The following is a 26742-nucleotide window of genomic DNA, read 5'->3' as shown; positions in this document are numbered from 1 at the left end:
CCTTCCTCTCAATACGACGCATCACATATGAAGAAGGAAAGTATCCATGGCTTTTTACTTGAAATATCATGTTTACAAGTTAGGCATCACACACACACGCTCACCCACGAACACGCCATCATGACTGCATTGGTTACGATTATCATCGAATCCAAAAATGTGTCAGTCAATAGCAAAATGGGCTGACGGTTAAAGAAAATGAAATGAAAACTTTCAGGCATTAGTGATCAGTTTGGTCAATCTAGCATGTTTTGACTGCAATACTGAAAAATTTATTAGTACTCACATAAGAAAGTTCCTGATGTGTATTGCCAGTGGATTCGGTATTTGTCCTCTTCCGCTGAGACCCTGAAGACTCCATAAAGACCGTAAGAACTCATACTAAATGTGTTTGTCAGTTCGATTCGCATGCTGGTCTCCCTCTGGTTAGTGATGTAATGAATGGCCTCGTTACCCAACCAGTAATCACCGTTGACGTCCCCAAAGCCGTTCTTGTAATCGTCCCAACCGCGGTTGAAGTCCACACTCAAGTCTTGCCTATTTTGGAAAACCTGGCAAAGGTAAAATATGAGAAAGACGTTTAATAAGGATACATGGAATAGATGATCACTGTTGTCTTTCTAGTTTAGCCTATACTGTTTGAATCAAGACAGGCACATGAACGATGGAAAGAGGGGGGGGGGGGGAGGGGGGGATTTATAGATGTTTCAGGTTTTGGTTTCTTGGTCAAATGAGTTGCAGTGCATTATATGGAGGTACGGAGTAAGAAAACGACTTGGTTACTGAAGGAATTTCCACCTATTTTTATGTCTTCGGATGGACGGAGAGCAGAGTAAGAAACCCCTTGAGGCATGAATAGGTTTAGAAATCATTGACTAAAAAATTCAACCTCTTGTAGTTAAAACTCTTTTGCAATCATGGTATGGATTGGTGCCATGAACAGCTGAATCTGAAAGCTATCAAATGAGAAATACTTTCTACCAGTCAAAAGCAGACATTAGAGATCAATCTTACTTTCTATGGAGTATATGCTTCTAGCTAATGTCAGATAATGTGGAAGGGGAGAAGGGGGGGGCAGAGAGGGGACAGGGTAGAGGAGAAGGGTAGGAACAGGGAGACAGCTATGTCAGCTATATAAGTGGGAGGTAGTTTGTGCTGGTTGAAACCATAACACTATGACAATGTTACTGCATAAGTCAATGGGGAGAATATGTGGCATATCCTTCCATCTGTACAGAATGTGCTACTTTCTATAGCTCCTTTAGGTGAGGGGGTGGGGGGGGAGGAGATGGAGGGGTACAGATGACCATAAAAGTCATTGTGATACATTAGTATTGCAAGAAAAATACATACCGTCCAACCACCTCCATCAGTGGTCATGTCACAGTAGACCTCCAAGGATCCACCAGGATAGCCTGGAGGGGCGATGGTGTAAACACCGTCCGTCGTCTCTCCGCTAAGCAACAGTTCATAACAGTCAGCTGGAGTTTGAGCGACCTGCTCGCACGTTTCACCGTCTCCCTCGAAACCTTCGTTGCAGTGACATCCTTGCACTCCATCCTTCACACCACAGAATGCATCTGGTGAGCAGACGTACTCCCCGTTAGTCTGAACGGTTCCATCAATACATTCATAGGTCGCTGTGCAGTCATCGTTGACCAGGACTATACCTTCCTGATGAGGCAAGGAAGAGAATGAAAGATTACCGGTTAAGATTGTAAAGACTTTAATACTGTAATACTGTTGTCCTCAGATACTGTAGACCTGATACTGTAGAATGATACATTCACATTTGTGGCTCTTGACTGCACTCTCCATCCATCAATATACCGCCAAAGTACTATACACTGACTCACTGACTTAAAACCCATTAAGACTATTTCACCCAAACCATCGGCCTTACCCAAGCCCACCTCCCCCCCCCCCCCCCATATCAACTCCCAAAATGTCCCACACTCATGGACAAGATCAACTTTATAACAACATGCACATGTGATATTCATCATAACAAATGAAGCTATATTATTATTAACTTACTTCTATGATACCGTATTCCTCAGTGTAGCAGTATGATTAACTTACGTCTATGATACCGTATTCCTCAGTGTAGCAGTCGCACTCCGTCTCTTTGACACACCCTCCGTCCTTCAAGATGGAGCCAAAGTTACAAGAACAGGTCTCAATGCACCCGTGGAGACAGTCTTCACTGCCGTCTAGATCCACACAGCTTGGTGTGCAGGCAGATGCACATGTTGAATAAGTAGTAGAGGCTGGGCAAGTCATTTCTAAAAGCAAAGAAATAACTATGAATTTTTCCCTCTACTGAACAGAATATTAGGTCCCAAATGGATAGATGTACAATAAGATACTGTGCAGTGTCTTCCCTTTCACTTTTTCTATACCAGGCTTTTGGAGACCCTAAAATTCTGATTAATTAATTAATTGGTACGTACCATATCACAATATCTGATCCTGTTTGCCATTTAATAAGTGATCAAGCATCAACACATCTTCACGATCTAACACGGATAGGGTCTCAAATAAGCTACTGTATTAAAGGCTTCCTGATCCTTGGGTCTCTAAACTAAACTAAAGATGAAAAAATATTCTCTCAAACATACACCATCTACCTACCCCCTCTTCCTTCCCCCCTCCCTCCCTTGACTGAATATGGTATAAAGCACAGCAAACCTCAAACCGTTACTCACCACAGTCAGGTATTTCAGTTCTCCAGTTAATTGCTGGTCCCCCTGCAGCTCGACACTTTGTGGCGTACACAGCGAAGCAGTCTATGATGGAGGCTTCGTCTACACAGAAATCATTGATGCAGGTCTCGTAGTGTGAATCGGGAATAACAAAGTCGTGACAATCGGCAAAGATACCTGCAGAAATATTAATATTGAAAACTTGAATGAATGCAAATTGAGATTGTAACATCTTTTAATATGTGGTACTTTTTCTGGTGTCTTACTTATATTACAATATTTCCACTGTTTTCACTACATTTATCGAAATCAAGAAGAAAGTAATACTGATTATGAAATCATTTCTTTTATTCAACAAGAAGAGATTGTTTGTTGGATTTAAATGTGCATTTCAAAGTTTCATAACACACCAAAGTTGTATAAGAGACACAAAATATTCAGATGGAAGGGGGATTAGGAATGATGAGGTAGTAACACCTATATCTTTGGCTTGTGCCTCATTCCCAAGTAGTCTACTACTCACCATTAGTGTTAATGAGGTAATGACACCTATATCTCTAGCTTGTACCTCATTACCAAGAAGTAATCTTCTACTCATCATTCATGTTATTTAGGTAGTGACACCTATATCTCTGGCTTGTACCTCATTACCAAGAAGTAATCTTCTACTCATCATTCATGTTATTTAGGTAGTGACACCTATATCTCTGGCTTCTATCTCATTCCCAAGTAGTCTATACTACTCACTATTAGTGTTATTGAGGTAGTGACACCTATATCTCTGGCTTGTACCTCATTACCAAGTAGTCTATTACTCACCATTAGGATTGATGAGGTAGTAACACCTGTCTCTTGCTTGGACCTCATCACTGCCGCAAGAATCGGTTGTTTGTGGAGTTGCCACACATTCCTCTGTGAGCCAATTCGCAGCAAAGGTAACTATATCACCAGTCTTAAGACACAGGAGAAAATAACAACAAAATTAAATTTCAATGCACTAAAACGCTCTAAGTGAGATGAAGAAAAAGCCGACATTCTTTATCTGGAGGCAGGGTTTAGTTTTAACCTATGGTCCAGAAAACAAGGGATACCCTAGCCCAGGGGAAAACCACTTTGCTTTTATCATCTGTTCATGCATATTCATATTTTGCTGACAGCAGTAATCATGATCTCTCTGATTTTGCTCTGTATTTTACTTTGTCCTTCAGCTATGCAATATCATCAATGGTTTGATCAGAGTTCACCAGAATGAGAAAAATTTCCTTAACTTTGCACATGCATTTAAATTTTGTCTAATTTTTCCAGAAATGCCTGAAAATAACCGAAAAAAAAGTTTTCAAATTATTTTTGCCATGTTAACAATTTTAGTCATTTTTATTGTGGCTCTTCAGATTTAAAAAAAAAGTGGTTTCAACTTGACTTTAACCTACACTGTCTAATGGATTAGTGCAGCTACATATGCATATTACCACAGTATGCAAAGTTTACAGACAACTTGTGAAATTATCATATAACAATAATAATAATAATAAAATTTATAAAGCGACACAACTATAAAAATTAATCTGTTGTACCGTACAACAAAAGAAGAATAAAGAGAAGTAAATGAATAAAACACATAAAAAGATACAAAAAGAAAGCAGAACAGATTAGACATCAAAACCTTTCTTAAAAAGATAAGATTTAAGTAAACATTTCAAAAGACAAACCGAGGGGCACATTTTGAGATAAGCAGGAAGAGAATTCCACAGGCAAGGACCAGCAACAGCAACAAAACATGGTCCGAAAACGAGGGACTACAAGAATGTTACTAGAATTGGAGCGAAGTTTGTGAACTACTCTTTCCCACCATAGATGATATCAAACACTTCAAATGTGCCTGACCTTACTAGAACCCTATGTACTTCCCTACTAAATAAAAGTATGATTCTAAGCTAAGCTAAGTGTGCACTTTTAACTATGTCTTTGTGGCTGACTACAAAACCAATATTAAAATCCTATAAGATGAATTACAGCAAAAGGTGTCACTTGATGTGATAACTTATGGCCAACCTTCTCCCATGGAACCCAATTTTTAAAATTTTGTTTTTTATCTTATCGAGTTTTGAATTTTTGCGCAACAAAACTAGGCTTACCACAGCTCCGCTCTGCAAGGTCAACTCATCGCCTGCATCGGCATTACAGGTTCCACACAAACCAGACACTTCTCCCCTCATGTCAGGGGTCACTTTAATAGAAGCCACACCTGACATGCTGAAGTGAATAGAAAGCCCAAAGGAAGTTGTAAGGATCTGTGGAAAAGGTGGAAAAGATTGACTTCCATCAGTGAACGTATCAACAGTTTTGAGAAAGATACGATTATAATAAACCATTCCATGCACGAGTCCAACTGTTCATTCAGACATATTCTGACATTTACACAATCATTTGAACACCCGCTTGACAGGTGTCTATTATTATTTCTGTGACTCTAAAGACTAGCATCTTACTCTCCCTCTGGCTAAACAAATTTCAAAGTACTGCATCAAATAGACATTATTTTACACATAAATATTCGCTCTGATATATATAAAAGCAGATCTACTTACTGAGCTTGCTTCCGGCAGGCGGACTAAAGTGACAACATCATCTGAGAAAGTGGTTCCCACGGTGACACCACCTAATGTTAGTTGGCCGTCGCTTCCCAGGACGTACGACCTGTCTTCGAATGTTAATCTGAGCGCAGTCAGCACGGTCGGCAGAGTTTGTGCAAAGATACCGGACAATTCGAATTGCGCTGTTCCAGTTCTGTCGGCGACCATTATATACTCGCATCCGATGTTGTGTGAGTAGCTGACCAGGTCAAACGTCCGGATGTGAAGGTTGTTCCAGATCAAGCACTCACAATCAGCTATAAAGAAGGATGAATTTAGAGAGAATATTTGTCTTGAAGTCCAGTAAGAAAGAAAAATAAATATTGAGTATCGAGTGCTTGTGATCTTTCAGTAGGCTACCTATTCTGGTCTGTCCACAGGCATCCCCCTTGAAGCAGATGCAATGCAGTGAGATATATGGGGCAGAGACTGCCTTAATAATGGTGTACATTGATAGCTTTATTTTATATAACATACAACATCTGAGATGAGTTTTTATTATATCATCTATCTAACTGACCAGAATTGCATGGGTTCAAATGAACAGGAGTTTTAACTGAGCTTTAAATAGCTAGTAAACATTAGGACATACACAAGGGAATTGAGAGATAGGTTACAGCTTGGGAACAATAAATGTTAATCATCATGGGCTCCTTTCTTGAAGTCTTTAGAAATTCATGGCTTTAAGAATTTTTCTGGTGGGCAAAAGATCTGACCTGATGCATCCTTTACTCATACCTAACTATAAAATGCATTTATTTATAATTCGTATATTATATTATGAATATGATCAAACATTATTTTTGATCCCATATTCCTCCAAGCCTCCTAAATGACTCAGACCACTGAGGCTGCAGACCCCTGACCAACTTTTGCCAGGCTTGGAAATAAAATAATCTGATGTGGTACCTACCCAGCTCACACTCTTGGCCATTTCCAACGTATCCAGGAGAACAATAGCAGCCTCTGTTTCCAGATTTGACCTCGCAGGAGGCCTGAGCAGAACACTGGTAGGTCTCACAGTCCAGCTCTCCCAGGATACATGTACACTTTTGTGAACATCCTTCATTGATATAGACAGAGCCAGGCTGAAAGAAGAGACACATGAAAACTGGTACATTCCATTTTTGAGGATGTTACCCAAAAATAATGAGTTGAATACACGTATCACATATGATGAGGTAGGGAATACCTCATATAATCAATACATACCTCTATTACATCCTAAGAGTAGTGTATGCCTCATTTAATCAATGGTTAACTCTACATTATATGAGGTATTAAATACCTCATGTAACCAACAAAGCATTATATATTAGTTATGAGGTATGACATACTTTACCTCATAAACACCCACATACATATGTCATATCCTTGCAGTAGTATTACATACCTCATTTAATCATAGATTACTTAAACATTATTGAGGTAGTATATACCTCATATAACCTACAAACCATTATATATTAGCTGTGAGGTATGACACACCTAAATACATATATACTTCCATCATCACAGTCAAATAAACTTCACTAATAAAATAGTCACTGACTAATTTCACAGTATCTTTGAGGTATCTTATACATCACACTACCAATTTACCCATAACAAATTGACAACAATGAACATATGATCTTTATTGGGAGTCCTTAATTACTTTGTTAAGCCTGTATTTGCTTTTTAAAGGACTTCTCTCCACATTTATATATTTATCATCTGTGGAAAATCAAATAAATAAACAACCAAACAAACCAATGTAACCATAACATATTTACAACAATGAACATGTGATATTTATACCGAGATGTAGGTATCCTCTGGAGTGATGCATCCGCATTCTCTCGGATAAACACATCTATCGCCATCTAGAATCTTTCCTTCTGGACAGACACACGTCTCTACATTTGGAATGTCACAGGCGATGGGATTATCCCTGCTGGAGCAGGTGGTGGGACAGGCCGGGCCATCCGCTGTGTATATCATGCCCTCGGGACAAGGTCCAGCTGCAATTACATGAGACCAGAGCCAAGAATTAGGACCCACTTAATACACAGCTAGACTGGATCAAAACCTGGACGTGGTGGTGTACATATCACCCAGGTCAGGTTTGGACAGAGATCACATTTGAAAACACACAGTGTCGTGAATGATAATCGTTTTATATGAACTCCTAAAATCAAACATGACTGATGATCTAATGTGACATATGTATTTATGTACTTGAATAATTTACATGCATAAAATGTTTCATTAATAGTAATTGTGTAACAAAACATGTTTAATATGAACCAGACATCTAAGTTTTACTAATTTTAAACTTACATAATAAATTATTTTGAGGGTCATAATTGTCATGCACAGAGGAATTTACTGTTTGCAAATTTTGGCAGTTTTAGCATACTGAATTCTGGGCAGATGACCTTTCAACGGAATAGAATTAAAAACACAACAGTGTGTTCTTAGCTGCAGTATTTCTCCTGAACATCAAATATCTGAATGTCCCAAACCTGAGATCAACTTGTTTTACAAACCATGTGCATATATGCCATAGACAAGATAAAAACATCTAGAAAATCTGCCTCTAGCAACTTTAGCAAACTGAACTAAGCTTGGAGAGAAACTACACATGACCTCTGTAACCAAGAAAACAGCATAAGACACTGCTGATATTAACAATGTTTCTGTGACTCAAGTTTTCAATTTGAATAGAATTTAAAATACTGCTTCAGGACAAAATTTACCACAACAATATTTCAAAAGCTAAATAAAATGAAGATGCAAATGGACTCACGGCACTCTGCTACTTCTTCCCACCACTGTCCTGGGTCACCACCGGCATTGCGACAGGCGGTCGTAAATGCTTCTAAGGCAGCACAGAATGAGTCAGTACCCTCGGTGGCGCAAGTATCATAAACACAGCTGTTGTAATACGAATCAGGGTCCACAAACTCATGACAGCTGGCAAATGGACCTTAAACAACACCAGAGAAAAGAAATTGAGTTTATCTCTGCTTTTACTGGAATCAGAAAATTCTGAAGATGAGACGTTTAACTCCCTATTATTCTGGTTGGGTCGTTGCTTTGGGAAGTTTCTTAAATTTTAAACTGTATTCTTTTTCTTCTATAGGAGGAACTCAAAGACCACTATGATATAAACAATACTTGAGATGAGCCAGGCTTGAGATTGGGGTGTGGGAGGGGGAAGGGGATAGGGTGTTGGAGGGGGAAGGGGATAGGGTGTGGGAGGGGAAAGCGATAGGGTGTGGGAGGGAGAAGGGGATAGGGTGTGGGAACGGGTGAGGCCAGACCAAAGTCTCAGCGGTAGTGAAATTGCCACCTGTAGAGTCATCATGAATGGTAAAAATCTTTGCTGCGAAAGATATTGGTAGGGGTGGGGCTGGGGGAGAGATATTACTCCCCTGGTCCTGAGGGGCCCTGCAACTGGAATAGGAAACCCAATAAGAGCTGGCCAGTGAATGTTTAGCAAGTATAGCAAGGCAGTCCCGTGACACCACAGTGATAAACTGTACATGTTATATAATGGTCTTTGACATCTCCCAACAAACTGTTCTGGGTGTATACCATTAAATATGACAGATAATATTTGTAATAATTGGGTAAATCAAACTCACCATCAGCTTTCAGGATGTAACAAAGATTCTCTGCACCCACTCTGGCATCATCTTTGCCATCACAAGGATCTATCACAGAGTCTGGAGTACACTGCTTATCGCCCACAGTCCAGGCATTACCAAATGCTGAAGCAGATTCCGCCTGTGAAAGATACCACAAGTTTTATTAGACAACGTAAAACAATATCTGAACAAAGTATGAAAGTATGGATGATGGAGCGTAGAAAACAATTCACATGACAAACATTTGAGCTGGAAACAATTCACAGTATTGTAATATTTCATAACATATTGGAAATTGTTGTTGTTTATTCCATAGGTTTTTCACCTCCCAACAGTAGCTGTTTGGCAAAGCACCCTGCTCTTTTTGTAACGTCACAGACTGACACAGAGAAAGAGAGTGACTAATTTATACCAGGTTGTTTTTGGGTACATATTTATTCACAGGTGGGAAATTCAATTAAGGGAAAATTTCCCTAGACCTGTTCCTTGTCCTTAAATGAATAAATCAAGTCCGACTGCTTACAGAATATCTTCTGGATGCATGAAAACCGAAACTGCTCAATCCAACATATGGAAAATGTTAAAGACATTTGCACACAATGATCACAAGATGAACAGTGGTAACATGTGGGTGAAAACAGACAATCTGTGGGGTGGGGTGGTGTATAAGTCATTACCAAGAATTGTATGACTAATAAGATTCATCAAGAGGGCTTATACTTAGAGGGGATGGCCTATCAACTGCCAATGTCACATTTCTAAGGGGTAAACTTACCAGTTCTCCACTGGGAAGGACAAATTCATCGGTAGGGTCCTTATTGCAGGTACCACAGAGACCACACAGTACCTCGTAGTAGTCAGGACTGACCTCCACGGTCAGACCGGCATCAGCATAGGTGAAGGTCATCTTCAGACCAAAGTGAGTGACCACCATCTGCGTTAAGGAAGAAAGTAATCATATTTACACATTAAAACCTCAAGCCAAGACTGAATCGTTGACTAGTAATGCCCTTAAATATGCTAGAGCATCTAATTATGGTTACTCATATTTAAAATGTTGACAAAGTACTCTCAAAAGCATTTCCATCAGTTAGAAATTATTTTGAAAAGAGCAAAGAGGGTTTTTGGCCAGAACCGCATGCAGTCAAAATGTGACCTCAGAATTACAAGTCCTGTGTTCCACCCACTGAACTACCCAGCTGTTAGTTGGTGGCAGTCCCCCTGTTTCTTTGCAGGAGGGAGGTGTGGGTGTGGGAGGGAGGGAGGGAGGGAGGGAGGGAGGGAGGGAGGGAAGGGTGCCAGTCACAAGTCACGGTACCTTGCATAGTGTGTGACTATGGATCACACCCTCAATTTCATTGATACAACCCAAATGGTTAGAAACCCAACAATCCAGGGAGTTAGAAATCTTATTATTTAATCGGACATTGCTTAATAAACACAATTTATTTTTGTGGGTTAATTAAGCGTTGGATTTTAAAATATCAATACGAACCAAGATGATTCCATACTTTACTCATAATTTGAGATGACATTAATAATTAGTGTTGGTTTTAATGAAACACAACAGCTTATTTCCTCAGTGTCACCATTTTTTAATATTTTCACTGATTAAAATTAATATTTTAACTGTAATAAAGTAATATTTATTAAAATTATTATTTTGAATACATAATATTATCTACATCTTAGTACAAATAATTTTCAAAACACAACTTCTCTCACCCCCAACCCCCCCCCCTCTCCTCACTTCTTCCATATTCCCCCTCCCCCCTTAAAAAGTTGTAGAAATAGGTTTTATTATATTAAAATACAACAGGAAATAAATTTTCACTCACTATTTTCCCTGGTGGTAGGAGCGTAATGGTTACATGTTCTGTACCTCCTGTCGTATAGGGTAGAGTCTCTGCTACCCCTCCCACCTTCATGACACCAGTGCTGAGTATCTCATAGTCCATGTTATTATACTCCAATCTGACTCGTCGCAGGTAAGAGACTGACTGAGATGGAAGGTTCTTGTCGTTACTACCGATGACTCTGAAGGTTGGCAGGTCACCATGGTCGCAGGTTTCCACGAGAACGTATTCGCAATCTCCTTGGAAGTCATAGGCCAGGCCGTCGAAGGTGATGTAATGGGGATCTCCCCAAACTTGACAAGAACAAGGCTCTACAAACAACACATAGAGTAAACTTAAAAAAAAATGTGTTTGTTATCAAAGCATTAAGCATTCAGCTTGTTCTGTATTTTATTGTAAAAAGGTTTACCATGGAAGAGTTTTTGCATGAAGTATGGCATTTTATCTAAATTTATTCATTATCTAATCACTCAGTTACTGATGAATTGACGAAGGCACCTCTCTCTCCCATCCATACCCATGTGTCTGTCATCTGCTGTTATTCTTATACAAAATTCAACAAACTGTATAATATACTCTCAGATAATTTAAACACATCTGATGGACGGCGATATTAGGCTTCAAACGGAACTAGCGACTTACATAAACATCCTTCTTGAGTTTTATCTGCAGATTCAGTTAGTATATTTATTGTAAACGCATTGAATAGCCATCACTAGGGGAAGTTGCGTGCCTTCAATTGATCCAGTACTACAAAGTGATGAAGATGTTCAATTTCAAATATTTTTGTTCTTTTTAAGCATTTGCAACACCTCCTGATTAAAATCAAAATCCAACATTTCCAAGAATTTCCATCTAATTTATGGCGACAGTTTTTAAAAAGAAAAGGGAAAAAACAGTCCACAATTACCGTCGGAGCACTCTTGTCCGTTGAACTTCAACCCTTCCTTGCAGAAACATCCTCTCTCTCCGCCAACGACCTTACATTCTTCGGTACCACGGCAACCGTAAGCTTCGCATTTTTCTTCCCCGTCCACACAGGTGCAGCGAAGAGAGCAATCGTCGTATGTGTACACATCACCTTGCTGCAACGAAAGGGTCATTAATTTACAAATCGTGATATGGCAAAGGAAATCGACAAGTGGCTGTCTTACTACTGAAAGACGTAACTGTCGGTACTGTCTATCAGCGGTTTGCTACTCAAGGCCAGAGTGGTTAGTGCTTCAGTATGAATTGATCATTCCTTTAGCTCAGTTCATCTGATAACAAATTAGGTCATTTCCATGCAGCAATGCCATTTTCTTGCACGATTCATGGAAAGTAGTTTACCACTGTGACAGTGGCTTCTCATTGGCAGAGTTACATAATAATTCAAGTGCATAATTGCTTTGGTAGTTAATTTTAACATATAACTGAGCAAGCAATATTGTTTTTGTTATTCATCAGCATGCTGTCATTTGCTACCTGGCTACTGGTAGACATTTGGCCAGAATGTACACAGAGAACAGAAGACAGATATGACATGCTAACGTGTACAGTCAGTTGTGGTGACCAACAACAGGTGAAAAGAATAGCTACATATAGCTATAAATAGCAATAACCAGAGTTCATAAGAGCAATACCCATGGAAATGACATCAATAAAACAGAGAACACAATTCCCAAAATTTTTGCAGTCACCGATCCTCAAATTGTCCAGGAATGTAAGAGTTATTTGAAAATTTCCTATAAATTGCAGAATTCTCAATAAAAGTTAACTTTAAATTAACTTTAAACTCACAGATATGTAGACACCATTCTGTAATTTGCAGCCACAGTTATAATCAAAGACACATTTTTCACCATCCAGGACTTGTCCTTCTGGACACTGGCAGGTCTCGATGCAAGTCTCTGCGCACTCTACGGGACCGTCCGGGTTTTCGCAAGACGGTGGACAAGCAGTGCCACAATCTGTGTACTCCAGACCCGCTGGGCAGGGAGCAGCTGAAAACATGACAAATAAATATGACAAGTAATTCTTCAAAAAAAATCTTGAAAAAGGGGAACATGATTGCTGTAGAATTATGAGATGTGCATCCCTTGTGGGGAGCTGATCCCCCTACCGGGGTAACATGGGAGGGATCAGCAAGGACCTATGGGAGCAGCTGGATGTAAACAGAAGGATGACACAAAGTTTGTTTATGACAAATAATTTGTTTTTAAATCCTGACCAAGGTTATCAAGAATTCTGTGGAAGTGAGATGTGCATCCCTTGTAGGGAACTGACCCCCTACCCTGGTTTACATGGGTGGGACCAGGGAGGGTGTAAATATGGCCCGTGGTAATGTACAGGGGTAAGATCAGTGTGGGATGAGGCATTGAGGACTTTAGGCATTCTGAAATGTTTGCCATAAGGGGGCAACATGAATACAACTGAAATGTACAATGTATAGAAGGACTAAATGTATTCCTCCTCACAACCTCCAATAAAGCTATTTAAAAAAAACTATACCCCAGCAGGACTGGAATAGTACTCACCACACTCAGGGACGTAGGTCCACCATGATCCAGGGCTACCCCCTCGGTTCCGACACAAGGTGACGTAAGCTTCGATATTCTTACAAATGTGCTCTGTCTCTAAGTTTGTCAGGCAGACATCGTAGACACAGTCATCAAACAATTCTTGAGGATCTAAGAAATCTCTGCAGCCAGCTAGGGGACCTGGGTGACCAAGATCAGATACACACAAAATGTTAGAAGCAATTCTGTAGAATATAATGCAAACTTGTGTGAAAGCTGCTGTTCTATATACCAGTCAACGAATCCTTAAAACTCAATTGTGCAAATTACTTAGATTTTGAAATTGACACAAATCACCATAACCAACTTTCATAATGTCCAGCTAGAAGGGAGTTCCATAGTTACAAGGAATCACACACACAGGATGATGTGGAGTCCATAATCAACAGCTTCAAAGGGCATGGAAAGTTATATGTCGGAAAAAAAAATCATCATTGATTATGACTTACCAAACTTATCTACCATAACCCAACACTTATCAATTGCTGTGGCCCTATTAGGATCGCCCTCAGGACAAGGATCAACAGGTTCAGGGGGCTGACACTCTCTGTCACCAGTCACCCAGGAATTACCAAACTGTCCAATGGATCGTGCCTAGGAATGAAAAATGTATAGTAAATAAAGGAACTTGGTCTCCGCACAGCATACGACATGATACTTAACTCTCATTGGCTGATCAATCAACATTCTAACTCCCATTGATGGATCAGCTTTATTCTGAATCAGCAGGAAGAGAAATGACAAAGACTAAAATGGAACGTTTCTTTGGTCACTATGAACACATCATCGGGTATTAAAACTGTAGGAATCACAAGTGCTTGGGCGAGAAAAACAATTTTTTAAATTTTTTTTATGCCATAAATGGTATTATCGCTGACATGTAAGACTCAAAAATGGGAGACTTTGAAAATTAAAAGAAGCTTTAAAAGATGAGTCCAGTTTCAAAACAAACTATAGCAATATGCTTTCTATTCAAAATAATTTGATGGCGGGAGGAGTTAAGTTTAGCAAATTCCAATTGTTATGAAGCTAAGCTTATTTGATGCCCTGTTCCTGCAATTAAAGTGGCTTAACAGTGGCATATGTTAAGCTCCCTCTCAGGAGGCAGGTCTGTAATTTCTCCACACATTCCTACTCTCAGAGAACCATTTAACATCCCCTTCGGATGGATGACAGTGTAGCACAGTATCTGACCACTTTTTCCAGTACTGTAGGAGGTGAAGGTACCCCATGCAAGAGACGTTGTTTCAAAGCACAATTTTTTTTAAATTTCTCAAACCAGAAAATACCAAATCCACTGAAAATACCAAATTCAACAACACTGCACGGCAGCTATTTGAATAGATCGAGAGAATCTAGTTCCTGGTGACGTTTCGAACCAGGAACCAAACGGTGTTGTGAGGCAGCCACCGATCCAACCACTGCACCACACCCTTCACCCACAGCTTTGAAACCAGTGACTATATATAGAGCCAATCTCTTAAAGACATATTCTTATACAGTATTAAAGTAAGGATAACCTCAGTATGCAATCAAGTTGAAGAGTGTACCCCTTCTCACATGCCCGGGTACACCAGGAAGATGTCAAAAGCAGATAGCTCTACATGACAACCTTATGCTATCTCTTGTATCACGTTAACTCGTTTTTCATTGTAAAAGTTAGACGTCTGGTAAGACTAGATAATTACGATAGAAGAGAGACTTGTAGAAGGATTGACGTGTAGCTGAATCGTGTGTATTGAAATCAGGTTTAACAGAGGCTGTGTGAAACCACAGAGAATGTATTAAAGAGTTAATTAAGAGTATGATTATATTAACGTTAGACTGAAACCAACTGGAGGAGCTCTATCAATGCTAAGCTTGAACAATGAAACTGATTGTAACAAATTAGCGTAACCTTACCACTTCACCGTTTATACATCGTCTCGTCTGTTACCGTTAGCCATACCGAACGGTACATCAGGAAGATATCAACAGCAGATAGCTCCCAATGACAACCTTGCTATCTTTTGTTTCACGTTAACCCCTTTAATCAGTATATTAGCGTTAGACTGAACGGACCGGAAGAGCTATTCGATAATATCCTCCAACGATAAAAAACTGATTTGTAACAAATTAGTATAACTTACCACTTCACCGTTACGCATCATCAGATCGTCTCTGCTGTTGCCATTAGCCGTACCAAAAAGTCCGCAGACTCTCTCCGTAAATTCGGGTGGAAGCCTGACCACGATATTAGCATATTGGGTACTGTACCAAACGCTGAACTCGCTGTTAATGACCAGGCCAAAGTCGGACGTAATTACCTGAAGATAAGAAATATCTGTACTCAAACCTGGAAACGAGTTGAGTCATCACAACCAGAACGTTGATCGGAAGGAATAAATGCGATTTAATGTAATGGCTACTTTTAAATGACATAGAATATTTCATGTTTTCATAACTACTTTTAAACATGAACAATACTGAAATCAGATGTAACTAACAGTGCAGAAAAATATAAATGAAGTTTCATTAAATGTCTGTTAGCAAACACGTAATGAGAACACAACAGACAGAGAGGAAAACGGGTGTTACTAAAACGAATGACAATTGCGTTACACATAACCAATGACAATATGTTGTACACACTAAAAAATTGTGTTGACTAAAACGAATGACAGTAATGACAACACAGACATTTGCTTCAACCGGATATCACAGTTCAGACTTCGTGGGTATATCAAAGCCACACAAACCGAGCGGACGCGAGGTGCGTGGCTTACAGATCTAGTAAAATACGGACAAGATACAAACGGACCTTAAGTTATTATTAAGTTAAATTGTAAGTCTGGTTTTAAAAAGTAAATTTAACGTCATTTTTCCGATACTAATTGTTAGAAACTAACAATACAATAATCTTGAAATGGCTTCAGTTATCTTTCTATATCCTACAGAGGTAAATGTCAAAAGCACAGCACTCAAGCGCCAAAAACTTACACCAAAACCCTTTAACCACGTAACATGTGATATTCCTCAAACCATTTTTGCGCAGAAAACTAATACAATAACTGCATTTACTCCACCCACTCTTTTTATCTCCACTCACCACTGTCCTTCGTTGTCATTCGTCGTCATTCCGTGTCATTCGCTGTCATTCGCGAATGATAATTAACCCTGTACATAGTCAATTGTCATTCGGTCATTCGCTGTCATTCGTTTTAGTTTGTCCCAGGAAAACTGCCACCAAATCTATTAACCAAAGAGAACAAAGCTTTGGTCTTTAACCAGCTGCAGTCTGTGATTAACCTGAACTTGACTTACCCACTTATTGTTTGGAACATACGTCATAGTAACACCTTCTCTTGAGAAGGGCAGTGTGACCGCCGCGCCATCTACGAAACATCCACGCGCACCCCTGACTTCAAAGACGATTCCTCTGTAATGTAGTCTATACGAGGCAGTCACGGTGACCCTGAAGTGAGGTCTAGGCTTGTTGAAGTTACCGATCAGTTCAAAGTAAGGAAGCGCTTCTCCCGTGCCACAGGTTTCTACCAGCGTATATTCACAGGATCCTTGGTAATCAAACTTCCTTGAATCAAAGGAGAGGAAATGAGGATCACCGCTGAGACTGGCAGAGATGTCACCTTAAAAAAAAAAAATTATTTAAAAAAAATTATTTTTAATTATTAGAACTGAGAAAGTATTTATTAAAATAATACAGAATTGGAACTCCCCCCCACCCCCCCCCCCCCGGCTTAAAACTATTCTACACCCTGCAAAAGTTACTGGACAGGAAAATATAATATGTTTCTTCTCCCGAAATTGTTGGTCCTCCAAGGAAAAATCCAAGTGTGACGCTCTCTGTATAAGGAACACCAAGCTGTTCATGGTTCATCGCGATAAACATGATTGTATTTAATCAAGATTGAACTGAATTGAAGGTCAAAATGGAAAAGAAATAGCACTGAATAATATCATTCTTGAAGCTCTCTGTCAAATCATAAACAAAAGCTATTTGTGTCTGATACTTACTACCAGTACAAGTCTGTCCATCACCACTGTAACCATGGCGACAATAGCAATCTCTCAATCCATCTTTGAGTTCACAGTTTGCATTCTCGTTACAGGTGTAGGTAGCACACTCCAAGCCTGTAGTACTACAATGACAGATCTCGTCACAGTTATCCGATATGTATCTGTCCCCAACCTGCGAGGTTAAATTATAACATCATAGCGTTATGACCATCAAGAACTCCTACCAAACTCCTTCTCCTCCTTATTCCCTCCCTCCCACTAAAAGACCATTTATTCCATCCCACCCCTCCTTATACCCTACCTCCCTCCCTCCCCCCACAAAAGATAAGGCTTTATAATCTTCTTACCAGATGAAGCAATTTTTAGCATGGTAAAAGTATTGGCCAAATACTGATAAGCCAGATAAAATGAAATTACTGGAATTCAACAACTGCATACATACCTCCATTAAATAATTGCTATGTCATTTTGAGAATTCTCAGTATGTTTTTTTGTTGTAAATTACTGGAATTCAGTGAGCAAACAGCTGCTATAAAGCAAAAATTTTTACTTTTTTAACTTAAATCTTTAAAATATCACATTTGCATTTTTACCTCCATTAAATAGTTGCTAGGGGATACGCATCCACAATCGCCGGGGTCAATGCACTCATCGTTATGGAGAATGTTAGGAAACTGGCAGAGACAGGTCTCTATGATGGTGTTTGGTTGACAGTTCTGCTGTCCTGTGGGATCATTGCACGTCGGTTGACATCCCTCACCGAATGGAATCAACATCGAACCCTCTGGACAAGTCTTGAGCGCTACGAACACAAAAAAAAACACAAAATGGCTGGATTATTTAGGTACGATGTCAAAATGAGTAGTGCAGCAACTGGCAAATTCTCTGCTGCAAGGAAGAATTAATATTAACAGGGTTGAGCCTGGGGGTAAAAAAAAAAAATCATGGAACATTGCAAAAATTGCAGTAAAGGCTCAAGTTTGCTGATGCTACAGTGTGTTAGGATAATAGTTTTTGTCCCCGAGGTAGAAAAGAAATCACGGATAATCCGCGAATTCGCGGAAAAAGCTCATGCCTGTATTAAACAACAGATATTCTTTTTCTGGACAGAACCAGCAGTGACTTTTGCTTGAAACTGTATAGAGAACAAAACATGAGTCATAGGCAACCGCCTGGTTGCTGCACCCTTGTCGGCATCCAACTTTTGAACAATGGGTTATTTTTTTCATCTCAGTGACAAGTCAATACAAATCTGGGTGAGGAGAGGGTACCTGATGGTTCCTGGCAGTGAGGTGCCTGAGCCACCCAATCTCCGGGCACTCCACCAGCCTGTCTACATTGTTGGGCGAAGAGTTTCATAGCCGAGCAGGACATGGCGGGCTGTAGTGACATGCAGACATCCTGCACACAGGCATCATACATGTCTTGTGGATTTTTGAAATCACTACAGGGTGAAAACGGTCCTGGGGAGAAACAAAAAATGAAACACATACATAGAAAAAAAATCATTTAAATCAATAGTATTGTGAATGGATGACAGTTTTGCAATTATTTGTATCCCTATTTTGACTGTAAAAAAAAAATGGAAATTTTGCTGCTAAATGTTTTTAATACAAGCATTTTTGGCTACCTCTCTTCTCACTTTATACATTGAGTTGTCTTGTTCAACTTTATTCATTTTTTCAATTTTCCAACTAACATATCAGCCAAATTGAACATGTATGTCTCCACGTTTTAGTTTAGCCTGCTTCTCATGAAGATCCTGATGGGATGGAATTGTCAGGCTCTTGTAACTTTAGTACACAACTTTCAGTACATTCAATATCCAAATATTCAAACTGACAAGAATAATGACATAAGCAATACTTCACCCTTTATTGCACTATTTCAAATTTGGCAATTTCTTTTAGTTATTCGAAACAGAAAGATCATCGCTAAGAAGGTGATTTGTATATTCAAATAGAGCTGGGGAAGAATGAGGGGGGGGGGGAGGGGGTGGAAGGAATTTGACTAAGTAGGGTCTTCAAGACAATGTTATACTGTGCCTTGCATCAATGCAAACAGTTCTATCTGTCCATAGCTGTTTATAACTTTCCTTGGAATACAAAATACTGAAAGCCACTTGTTAATATTGAAAGCCACTTGTTTGATTTTGAGGGGTGTTTTATTCATCACTAAATACATCTACCATGATGATAAAATTTCGACACGATGTAAACAGCTTTGCTGCAGGAAAAATGTGGTATAGTTAGTGTGTTGAGGTCTGATAGCATGTCTTGCTAAATATCCATGATCATGTAAAATGTGGTAGTTAGTGTGTTGAGATTTGATAACATGTCTTGCTAAATATTCATGTTCATGTAAAGTTTATTCATCAGAGCATCAGATTTAATGCTTTACCTGGAACGGCTATCAGAAGACTGCAGAGGTCTCTGCCCTTTGTTTCTCCATCCGAGCCTGGTTTGCAGGGATTTTCAGTCACTTCCTCTGTTCCGCATGTCTCGTCATTTCTCCAGGCAGCTCCGAATGCCTCCACGGTTGTGGCCTGTATCGTAGCAACATACATCAAACCAGAAGCCATTATAGCATACAAGTTACAATAAATTGCATATTCAAAGATATTCCTAACAGAGGAAATTCTGTCAACCAAAGCTCACAATTCTATGTACACTTTTGCTGAGGTATTTTAGTAAACCTTTTCCTAACTGTGTGCATAATGCTTCAAAATCCCCCCCCCCCCCCCCCATGAAACATGGAGTTCATAGATAGATATAAATATGAACAGATGCCATACCATACATAAATACTTACAAGTTCTCCATTAGGTAATTTTAGTTCATCAGACTGTGTCTCTGTACATATACCACACATACCATATCATACCATACATATAATACTTACAAGTTCTCCATTAGGTAATGTTAGTTCATCAGACTGTGTTTCTGTACATGTACCACACATACCATACCATACATATAATACTTACAAGTTCTCCATTAGGTAATGTTAGTTCATCAGACTGTGTCTCTGTACATATACCACACATACCATATCATACATATAATACTTACAAGTTCTCCATTAGGTAATGTTAGCTCATCAGACTGTGTTTCTGTACATGTACCACACATACCATACCATACATATAATACTTACAAGTTCTCCATTAGGTAATGTTAGTTCATCAGACTGTGTCTCTGTACATGTACCACACATACCATACCATACATATAATACTTACAAGTTCTCCATTAGGTACTGTTAGTTCATCAGACTGTGTCTCTGTACATGTACCACACATACCATACCATACATATAATACTTACAAGTTCTCCATTAGGTAATGTTAGTTCATCAGACTGTGTCTCTGTACATGTACCACACATACCATACATATAATACTTACAAGTTCTCCATTAGGTAATGTTAGTTCATCAGACTGTGTCTCTGTACATGTACCACACATACCACATGTCTGGCCAGCATGTTGGGCGTGTACATGGATCTCGGCCTTTTGTACGTTGTCAAACATCACAAACAGTCCAAATTCAGCAGCGATAGTCTAAAGAGGAACAACAGATTACAAAAGATATAAAAGATCATATGAACCCATTTTATTGCATAAACTAATACTGCAACTGACAACTTTTTTTCCCATCCATTATTCATCAATAAAACTAGTCAGGTATCGTTTGACCATCATATAGAGAGAAAAATCATGCAACCATGGAGGGAAATATCCAACACAATAAAACAGTCATTTTAACAAAGAAATGTAAGTTTCAGTGTAAAGAAAGTAGCTATCACTCTTCTAGCCTTTTCCAATCTCTAACACTCCCCTCCTGATGATAAAGACCCAATCACAGAAAGGGTCACATCCATGAAACTATCCCCACTTGATTAGTGGGGCTACCTACATCGGGAACTCCTTACCTTCTGGACAAATTACTTATGCATTTTCCCGCACCATCGGCGCTCAACTCACAAACAAACAAAAATACCACCAACTATACTGTAGCCTGCCAAGGGCAGCTGGTCTAGCCAGCTCTGTCGGGCCAGATCCTGTGCCTTGGCCTGGTCATTTTTTTTATGTGACTTGCTCTGTTCAGTTGCAAGTCTACATTGAAGGTTTTGATGCTTGTTTCGCATCCGCGCAGCTCACTTGAAGCCTTATTACCTCCTGTTTTGGTGAGTTCGCTCCTGTTTAGTCCCTTTGGGACCCTTTTTCCACCCCGGGTATGTCGGGGAAGGGTTTTTCCTCCCGATGTAACTTCTGCCACCAGAGAGGAAACAAAGCAAAAAAAAATACTCACTGTAAATCCAAAGACTTGATTTCCAACGGTGATCCCCTTCTCCTCATCTACGTAGGGCAAAAACACTCTCCGTCCGTTCACTTTGACTTTGCCTCCGAGGAATATCTCGTACGAGACGCCGTCCAGCTCCAGCCTCAGGTAACGGAGATACGAGACCTCGTCTCGGGGGGCGTTCTTGTTGAGCTGACCGAACAACTTAAAGTCTGGTAATATCTCTGAATCTCCGCACTTCTGAGCCAGGATGTATTCGCATTCCCCGTGGAAGTCATAGGCCAACTTGTCAAAAGTTGTGAAGTGAGGGTTGCCAAACACGCTACACACGCAAGGACCTTTGTAAGTGAAATAAACCATATTACTATTGATTTATCGCAAGGGTTACAGCTGGCATATGGTGCACATTCTGTTAGTTGTAAGATATAATTTTTGTCTTCATGTTCACAATGATATGAAAAACCGAAAAACTGCTTAATCCTGGAAAATCTTTAAAATAGGAAAGGCAAACATTGTGAGCTCAGCTTTCAGACTTTCAGTTAAGATAAAGAAGATAAAAGGAAGAAAAAAGGTTACCAAGTCGCAGTCTGTTACCTACCTACATTTCCCTCTTTTAAACATATGACCTTTCACCATTTACAGGTAATATTCACCTGCATTTAACCTACACTTAACTTTTCCATATGTACCATCCTTCACCATATAACAGGTAATAGCCATCACCTACATTTAACCTACACCTACTTCTTTCACATGTTCAATCTTCCACCATTCACATGTACTTGTCACCTGCATTTAACCTACACCTACCTTTTCCATATGTCACATCCTTCACCATGTAACAGGTAATGGTCACCTGCATTTATCCTACACCTACTTCATTCACATGTACCATCTTCCACCATACACATGTCCTTTTCATCTGCATTTAACCAACACCTGCCTCTTCCATCATTCACAGGTACTTTTCGCCTGCATTTAACTTACACCTACTTTTCCATATGTACCATCCTTTTCACCATGTAAAGGTTAATGCTAACCTGCAATTAACCTACACCTACCTCTTTCACATGTGCCATCTTTCATTACATATTGGTCAGGGCAGTAGCAATTCCTGATTCCGTTCTTCACATCACATGTGGCTTTACTAGGACAGGTGTTTGCTGAGCATTCTAATCCCGTCTCCGTACAACGACAGACCTCGCTGCAGTCCTCATTCATCACCTCTTCACCTTGCTGTAAACAGAAGCAAATAATTTGTCACTTTATCCGTAAACAGAAGCAAAGAATTTTAACTTTATCCGTAAACAGAATAAAAGAATTTGTCATTTTATCTGTAAACAGAATAGAAGAATTTGTCATTTTATCTGTAAGCAGAATAAAAGAATTTGTCATTTTATCTGTAAACAAACAAAAGAATTTGTCACTTTATCTGTAAACAGAATAAAAGAATTTGTCACTACACATTAGAGGTGATTCAGGGATCCACAGATCGTCACTTCAAGCAACGTAATCAAACTTCAGTGTTCTTCTAAATGCAAATACAAAACTTTGATGTGCCACGCATATTTAGAGATATAGTCCTTGTAGATTGAAGAAAAAATATCATTACAAAAGACTTTTTTTTTCTTATATGAAAAGAGAAATAAAATGCTCTCATTTCCAAATCAACTGATGTTTAACAGCATCAACATGCCACAAGTCTGAAACACAGAATGCAATTCTTATGGGGAGACAGGTAAAGGAGAAATTGACAGGAATATTAAATTCATCCTGAATGTACAATTTCATTGAAGTTTTGTTACCCCAAAATTCCAGCAGCAAGTAACCACTGTAATGGTATAAGTCAGAGAACTATATCTAACAATTGTGGCTTTAGATCTTGTATCATACCTTTGAGAAATGTGCTGTTTCCTTTTCTTACAGTTCATATATGAAGTGCCATGGGTGTGTGATTGTGGAGGAGGATGTTGGGAGGTGGGGGGGGGATGGTGGGGCAGGGTACAGTCTTATGGGGTACCAGTCAGAGGAATAAAGTTTGACATAACTACCTGAATATATCCTCCAGTTGGTAGTTTACAGCCACATTCTGCTTCCGGTACACATCTATCTACATCTAGCATCAGACCCTCGGGACAAACGCAGACTTCCTCACACTGGAACTTACAGTCATCAGCTAACTCTCCAGCACACGTAGGTTGACAGGCTGATCCGCAAGGATCGTACACCATATCGACAGGGCAAGGTGGTTCTGGAATAAGCAGGAGTTGTTCATTACGGGCTGATATGATGGTTCATAAAAATATCTCAAATTGGACAAGCTGGTTTCCCACTTGGATCAAAGAACGTAGAACAAAACAGTTCTGGAATAGATTATGCATGGGTCAACAGATTGACCGACAAGGTTTCATTAACAGTGTCAATAAAACATGCTGGGTTTTGAAACAGAATTATGAGTAATATGACAACTTGGTTCTAACCCAGAAGCACAAGTGGCTTAGTTCACAGGGTGATCCTAAAGGATCATATTAAAACAGTGTCAATAGAAAATGTTGGTTCTGAGACAACAGTACGAGTTCAACCGATACATACATACAATACATACATATATGTAAGACATATATATATAAAATACATACATATAAATATAACAATCAAGGAACCATAAGATAATCAGATGCAAAATACAAAACTATAAATAAGTATGTCTCAGGCTAGCAGAAACCATACATTCACAAGGATGGCAAAGCGAAGAAGGAATGAGGAAAAAAATATGTCACCAAAACCGTCAATTTTTATGCGTTAAATGCTGCTACGATGGCAGCGTTTATAAGTATTAGCTAGACAGTGATCTATGTTTATCAGTACATCCTCAGGATATGTTGTTAGACAATGCAAGACGCAATTTATGAAATAAATTATAACAATAATAATATTGTATAATTCTTAATATTTTAACCAGGTAGCTCATGCATAGTGCAACTTTGAGCATATTCAACAGATTTCTTCATTTTGTGGAATGGTGAACTATTGTTTTTGTTGAAGTTGGTTGGACTTTCTTGGACACAAGTTAAACCTTACCACACTCTGGGACAGTCTCCCACCAGTTTCCAGGATCCCCGCCTGCATCTAGACAGGCCCTAGCGTAGACTCTCAGATTGGTGCAGAGGGCTTCGGCTTTGTCGGTCGTGACACAAACGTCCACTGAACAAGCGTCGAATATGGCAGAGGGATCCAAGATGGCGCGGCACTCTGCAAACGGACCTGTCCATTGTGAAAGATAAAGTTCAGTGTCGGGGTGAGCGTAACGAAGATACTATACAAAAGAGCCCTAGACATATCATTACGTACACTACGTCATTACAACGATACCTAAGAAAACACCCCCGGGGGTAAAATGGTCAAAGCTCAGGTGTCACATGATCATTCTTTCCTTGCTTTGATATCCTCTTCATTACATAATGGCTTGGCACTCTGTGCACACACGCTGGATTGGTTACTATAGCATATTATCTCATTACTGTAAGTGATACTACATACTACAACATCAATGAACTCACACCTATCCATGGTCCATTGTATTAAAAATGAGATGCTGATCTCTCTAGACTATAGGGTACTGGATTATCAGCTTGAATGACTCAGACGATGTCAGTTTATCTACTTAAAGTTAATGAGGATGCCTCCAAAGACACTAACGGAGAACTGAGTCGATGCAGTGGTCTATGAAAATGGAAGACTTTAATCGCTCAGATTACAAACAAACAAACAAATAAATAAATAAATAAACAAGTCGGTCAGACAATAAGAAGGAATGTTTCTAGTCAATTGATGGGGCTGGAAAATACCATCTAAGGAGTGTTTAGCTCAGTGGTTACTGCCGGTGCCTTTCAATCATAAGGTCCCCAGTTTGAGTCACTCCAAGATTAATATATGTCGTCCAGTTACAGAGTTGCTGACAATTGACAATTCATAATCATGGACGTTAAATATGAATGTAAGAGACTGACTTTGGTCAGCTTGCGGCTTTGATAAGCCAATGATGCATGGCTTCTTCGCGAGTTCCTGCTTGCAGGAGGATCTAAAATACATACATCTATATGTCTCTAAATTGAGGGAATTTTCATTCGACTTACCCGAGACAGAGGTTAAGACGCTACAGCTGTCTTCGGCATTTTTCTTGTCTTCTGAGCCTTCTTTACAGGGTTCCTCTCCTTCATCCTCAATACAAGTTCTACCACCATTTGACCAGGCATTGGCAAATTCGACAGCATTGGTTGCCTTTGTGAAAATGTATTAACAAGTTTAATGAATTCTTCTACCTACTTTTTCTCCTACCTCTCCTCTTCCCCTGTTGGTTTCTTTCTTTCTTCTCTCCATCCCTTGTCTACAAATCCCCTTATATCTATTTCTTTGTGTTAACCCTGCTCATTAACCTGTCTGTATTCTGTGCATGTTTTTGTCCCTTCTGTTCCTGTTAATTGTCATTTAGCCTCTGAAGAAGATCCTGCTAGGATTGAAACGTCAGGCCAACTTACTTTAACACAAGTTTTATGAATAACGCTATTCAAGTGTATGTATTCAGATTGTGATAAAGTCCAACGTGGCCCTGTTTCTGGATTCTGAACGTTGATAAAAGTTATTTGAATGGGTTTAATTAGAGAGCTTTGGGTTGAATGGGTTTAATGAAAGCCACATTTTGCGATCGCATCAGTCAAAATATCACGGCCTGTTCAGGCAAAGAGTAGAAAGAGAATTTGGGAATGGTAACTTGATCTTTCTAGAAGATGTTTCTTTTTTGGGTTTTTTGAGGGAGGGGTGTGGGCCGGTGGGGAAAGGTCCTATTTGCTTGTACTTGAATTACTACATTCCTGCATTCTAGCATGGCTGCCATGACAACCAAGGGCAATACTGTCTCGCTTTTAAGTCAGGGATGAGCCTGGGATAAAAAACAAAATCACAGAACTTTGCAAAAATTGCGGTATAGGCTCCAGTTTGCGTATGCTGCAGTGTGTTAGGATAAAAGTTTTTGTC

The 26742-nt window shown here is 39.5% G+C and overlaps 1 protein-coding gene across 1 annotated transcript in view; it reads right to left on the bottom strand.

The window, feature by feature from the left end:
* Positions 1-26742, bottom strand: part of LOC139975130 (IgGFc-binding protein-like) — a 42876-nt gene that overhangs the window by 738 nt on the left and 15396 nt on the right. The window contains exons 17-45 of the mRNA XM_071982769.1: positions 25845-25989; positions 24790-24972; positions 23760-23959; positions 22770-22944; positions 21718-22046; positions 20811-20966; positions 19805-19949; positions 18676-18867; positions 17998-18206; positions 17402-17576; positions 16691-17013; positions 15517-15693; positions 13837-13981; positions 13346-13528; positions 12609-12811; positions 11740-11914; positions 10812-11140; positions 9749-9907; positions 8971-9112; positions 8130-8309; positions 7139-7341; positions 6252-6426; positions 5294-5595; positions 4841-4996; positions 3525-3657; positions 2709-2882; positions 2083-2285; positions 1354-1674; positions 287-551 (exon numbers count right to left, since the gene is read on the bottom strand). Of these exons, the coding sequence (XP_071838870.1) occupies positions 287-551; positions 1354-1674; positions 2083-2285; positions 2709-2882; positions 3525-3657; positions 4841-4996; positions 5294-5595; positions 6252-6426; positions 7139-7341; positions 8130-8309; positions 8971-9112; positions 9749-9907; positions 10812-11140; positions 11740-11914; positions 12609-12811; positions 13346-13528; positions 13837-13981; positions 15517-15693; positions 16691-17013; positions 17402-17576; positions 17998-18206; positions 18676-18867; positions 19805-19949; positions 20811-20966; positions 21718-22046; positions 22770-22944; positions 23760-23959; positions 24790-24972; positions 25845-25989 (5857 nt within the window). The remainder of the gene's footprint in view (positions 1-286; positions 552-1353; positions 1675-2082; positions 2286-2708; positions 2883-3524; positions 3658-4840; positions 4997-5293; positions 5596-6251; positions 6427-7138; positions 7342-8129; positions 8310-8970; positions 9113-9748; positions 9908-10811; positions 11141-11739; positions 11915-12608; positions 12812-13345; positions 13529-13836; positions 13982-15516; positions 15694-16690; positions 17014-17401; positions 17577-17997; positions 18207-18675; positions 18868-19804; positions 19950-20810; positions 20967-21717; positions 22047-22769; positions 22945-23759; positions 23960-24789; positions 24973-25844; positions 25990-26742) is intronic.

This window comes from Apostichopus japonicus, chromosome 10 (genome assembly GCF_037975245.1).
Source record: "Apostichopus japonicus isolate 1M-3 chromosome 10, ASM3797524v1, whole genome shotgun sequence".
Taxonomy (NCBI): domain Eukaryota; kingdom Metazoa; phylum Echinodermata; class Holothuroidea; order Aspidochirotida; family Stichopodidae; genus Apostichopus; species Apostichopus japonicus.
This window is presented reverse-complemented; position numbering and strand designations above follow the sequence as displayed.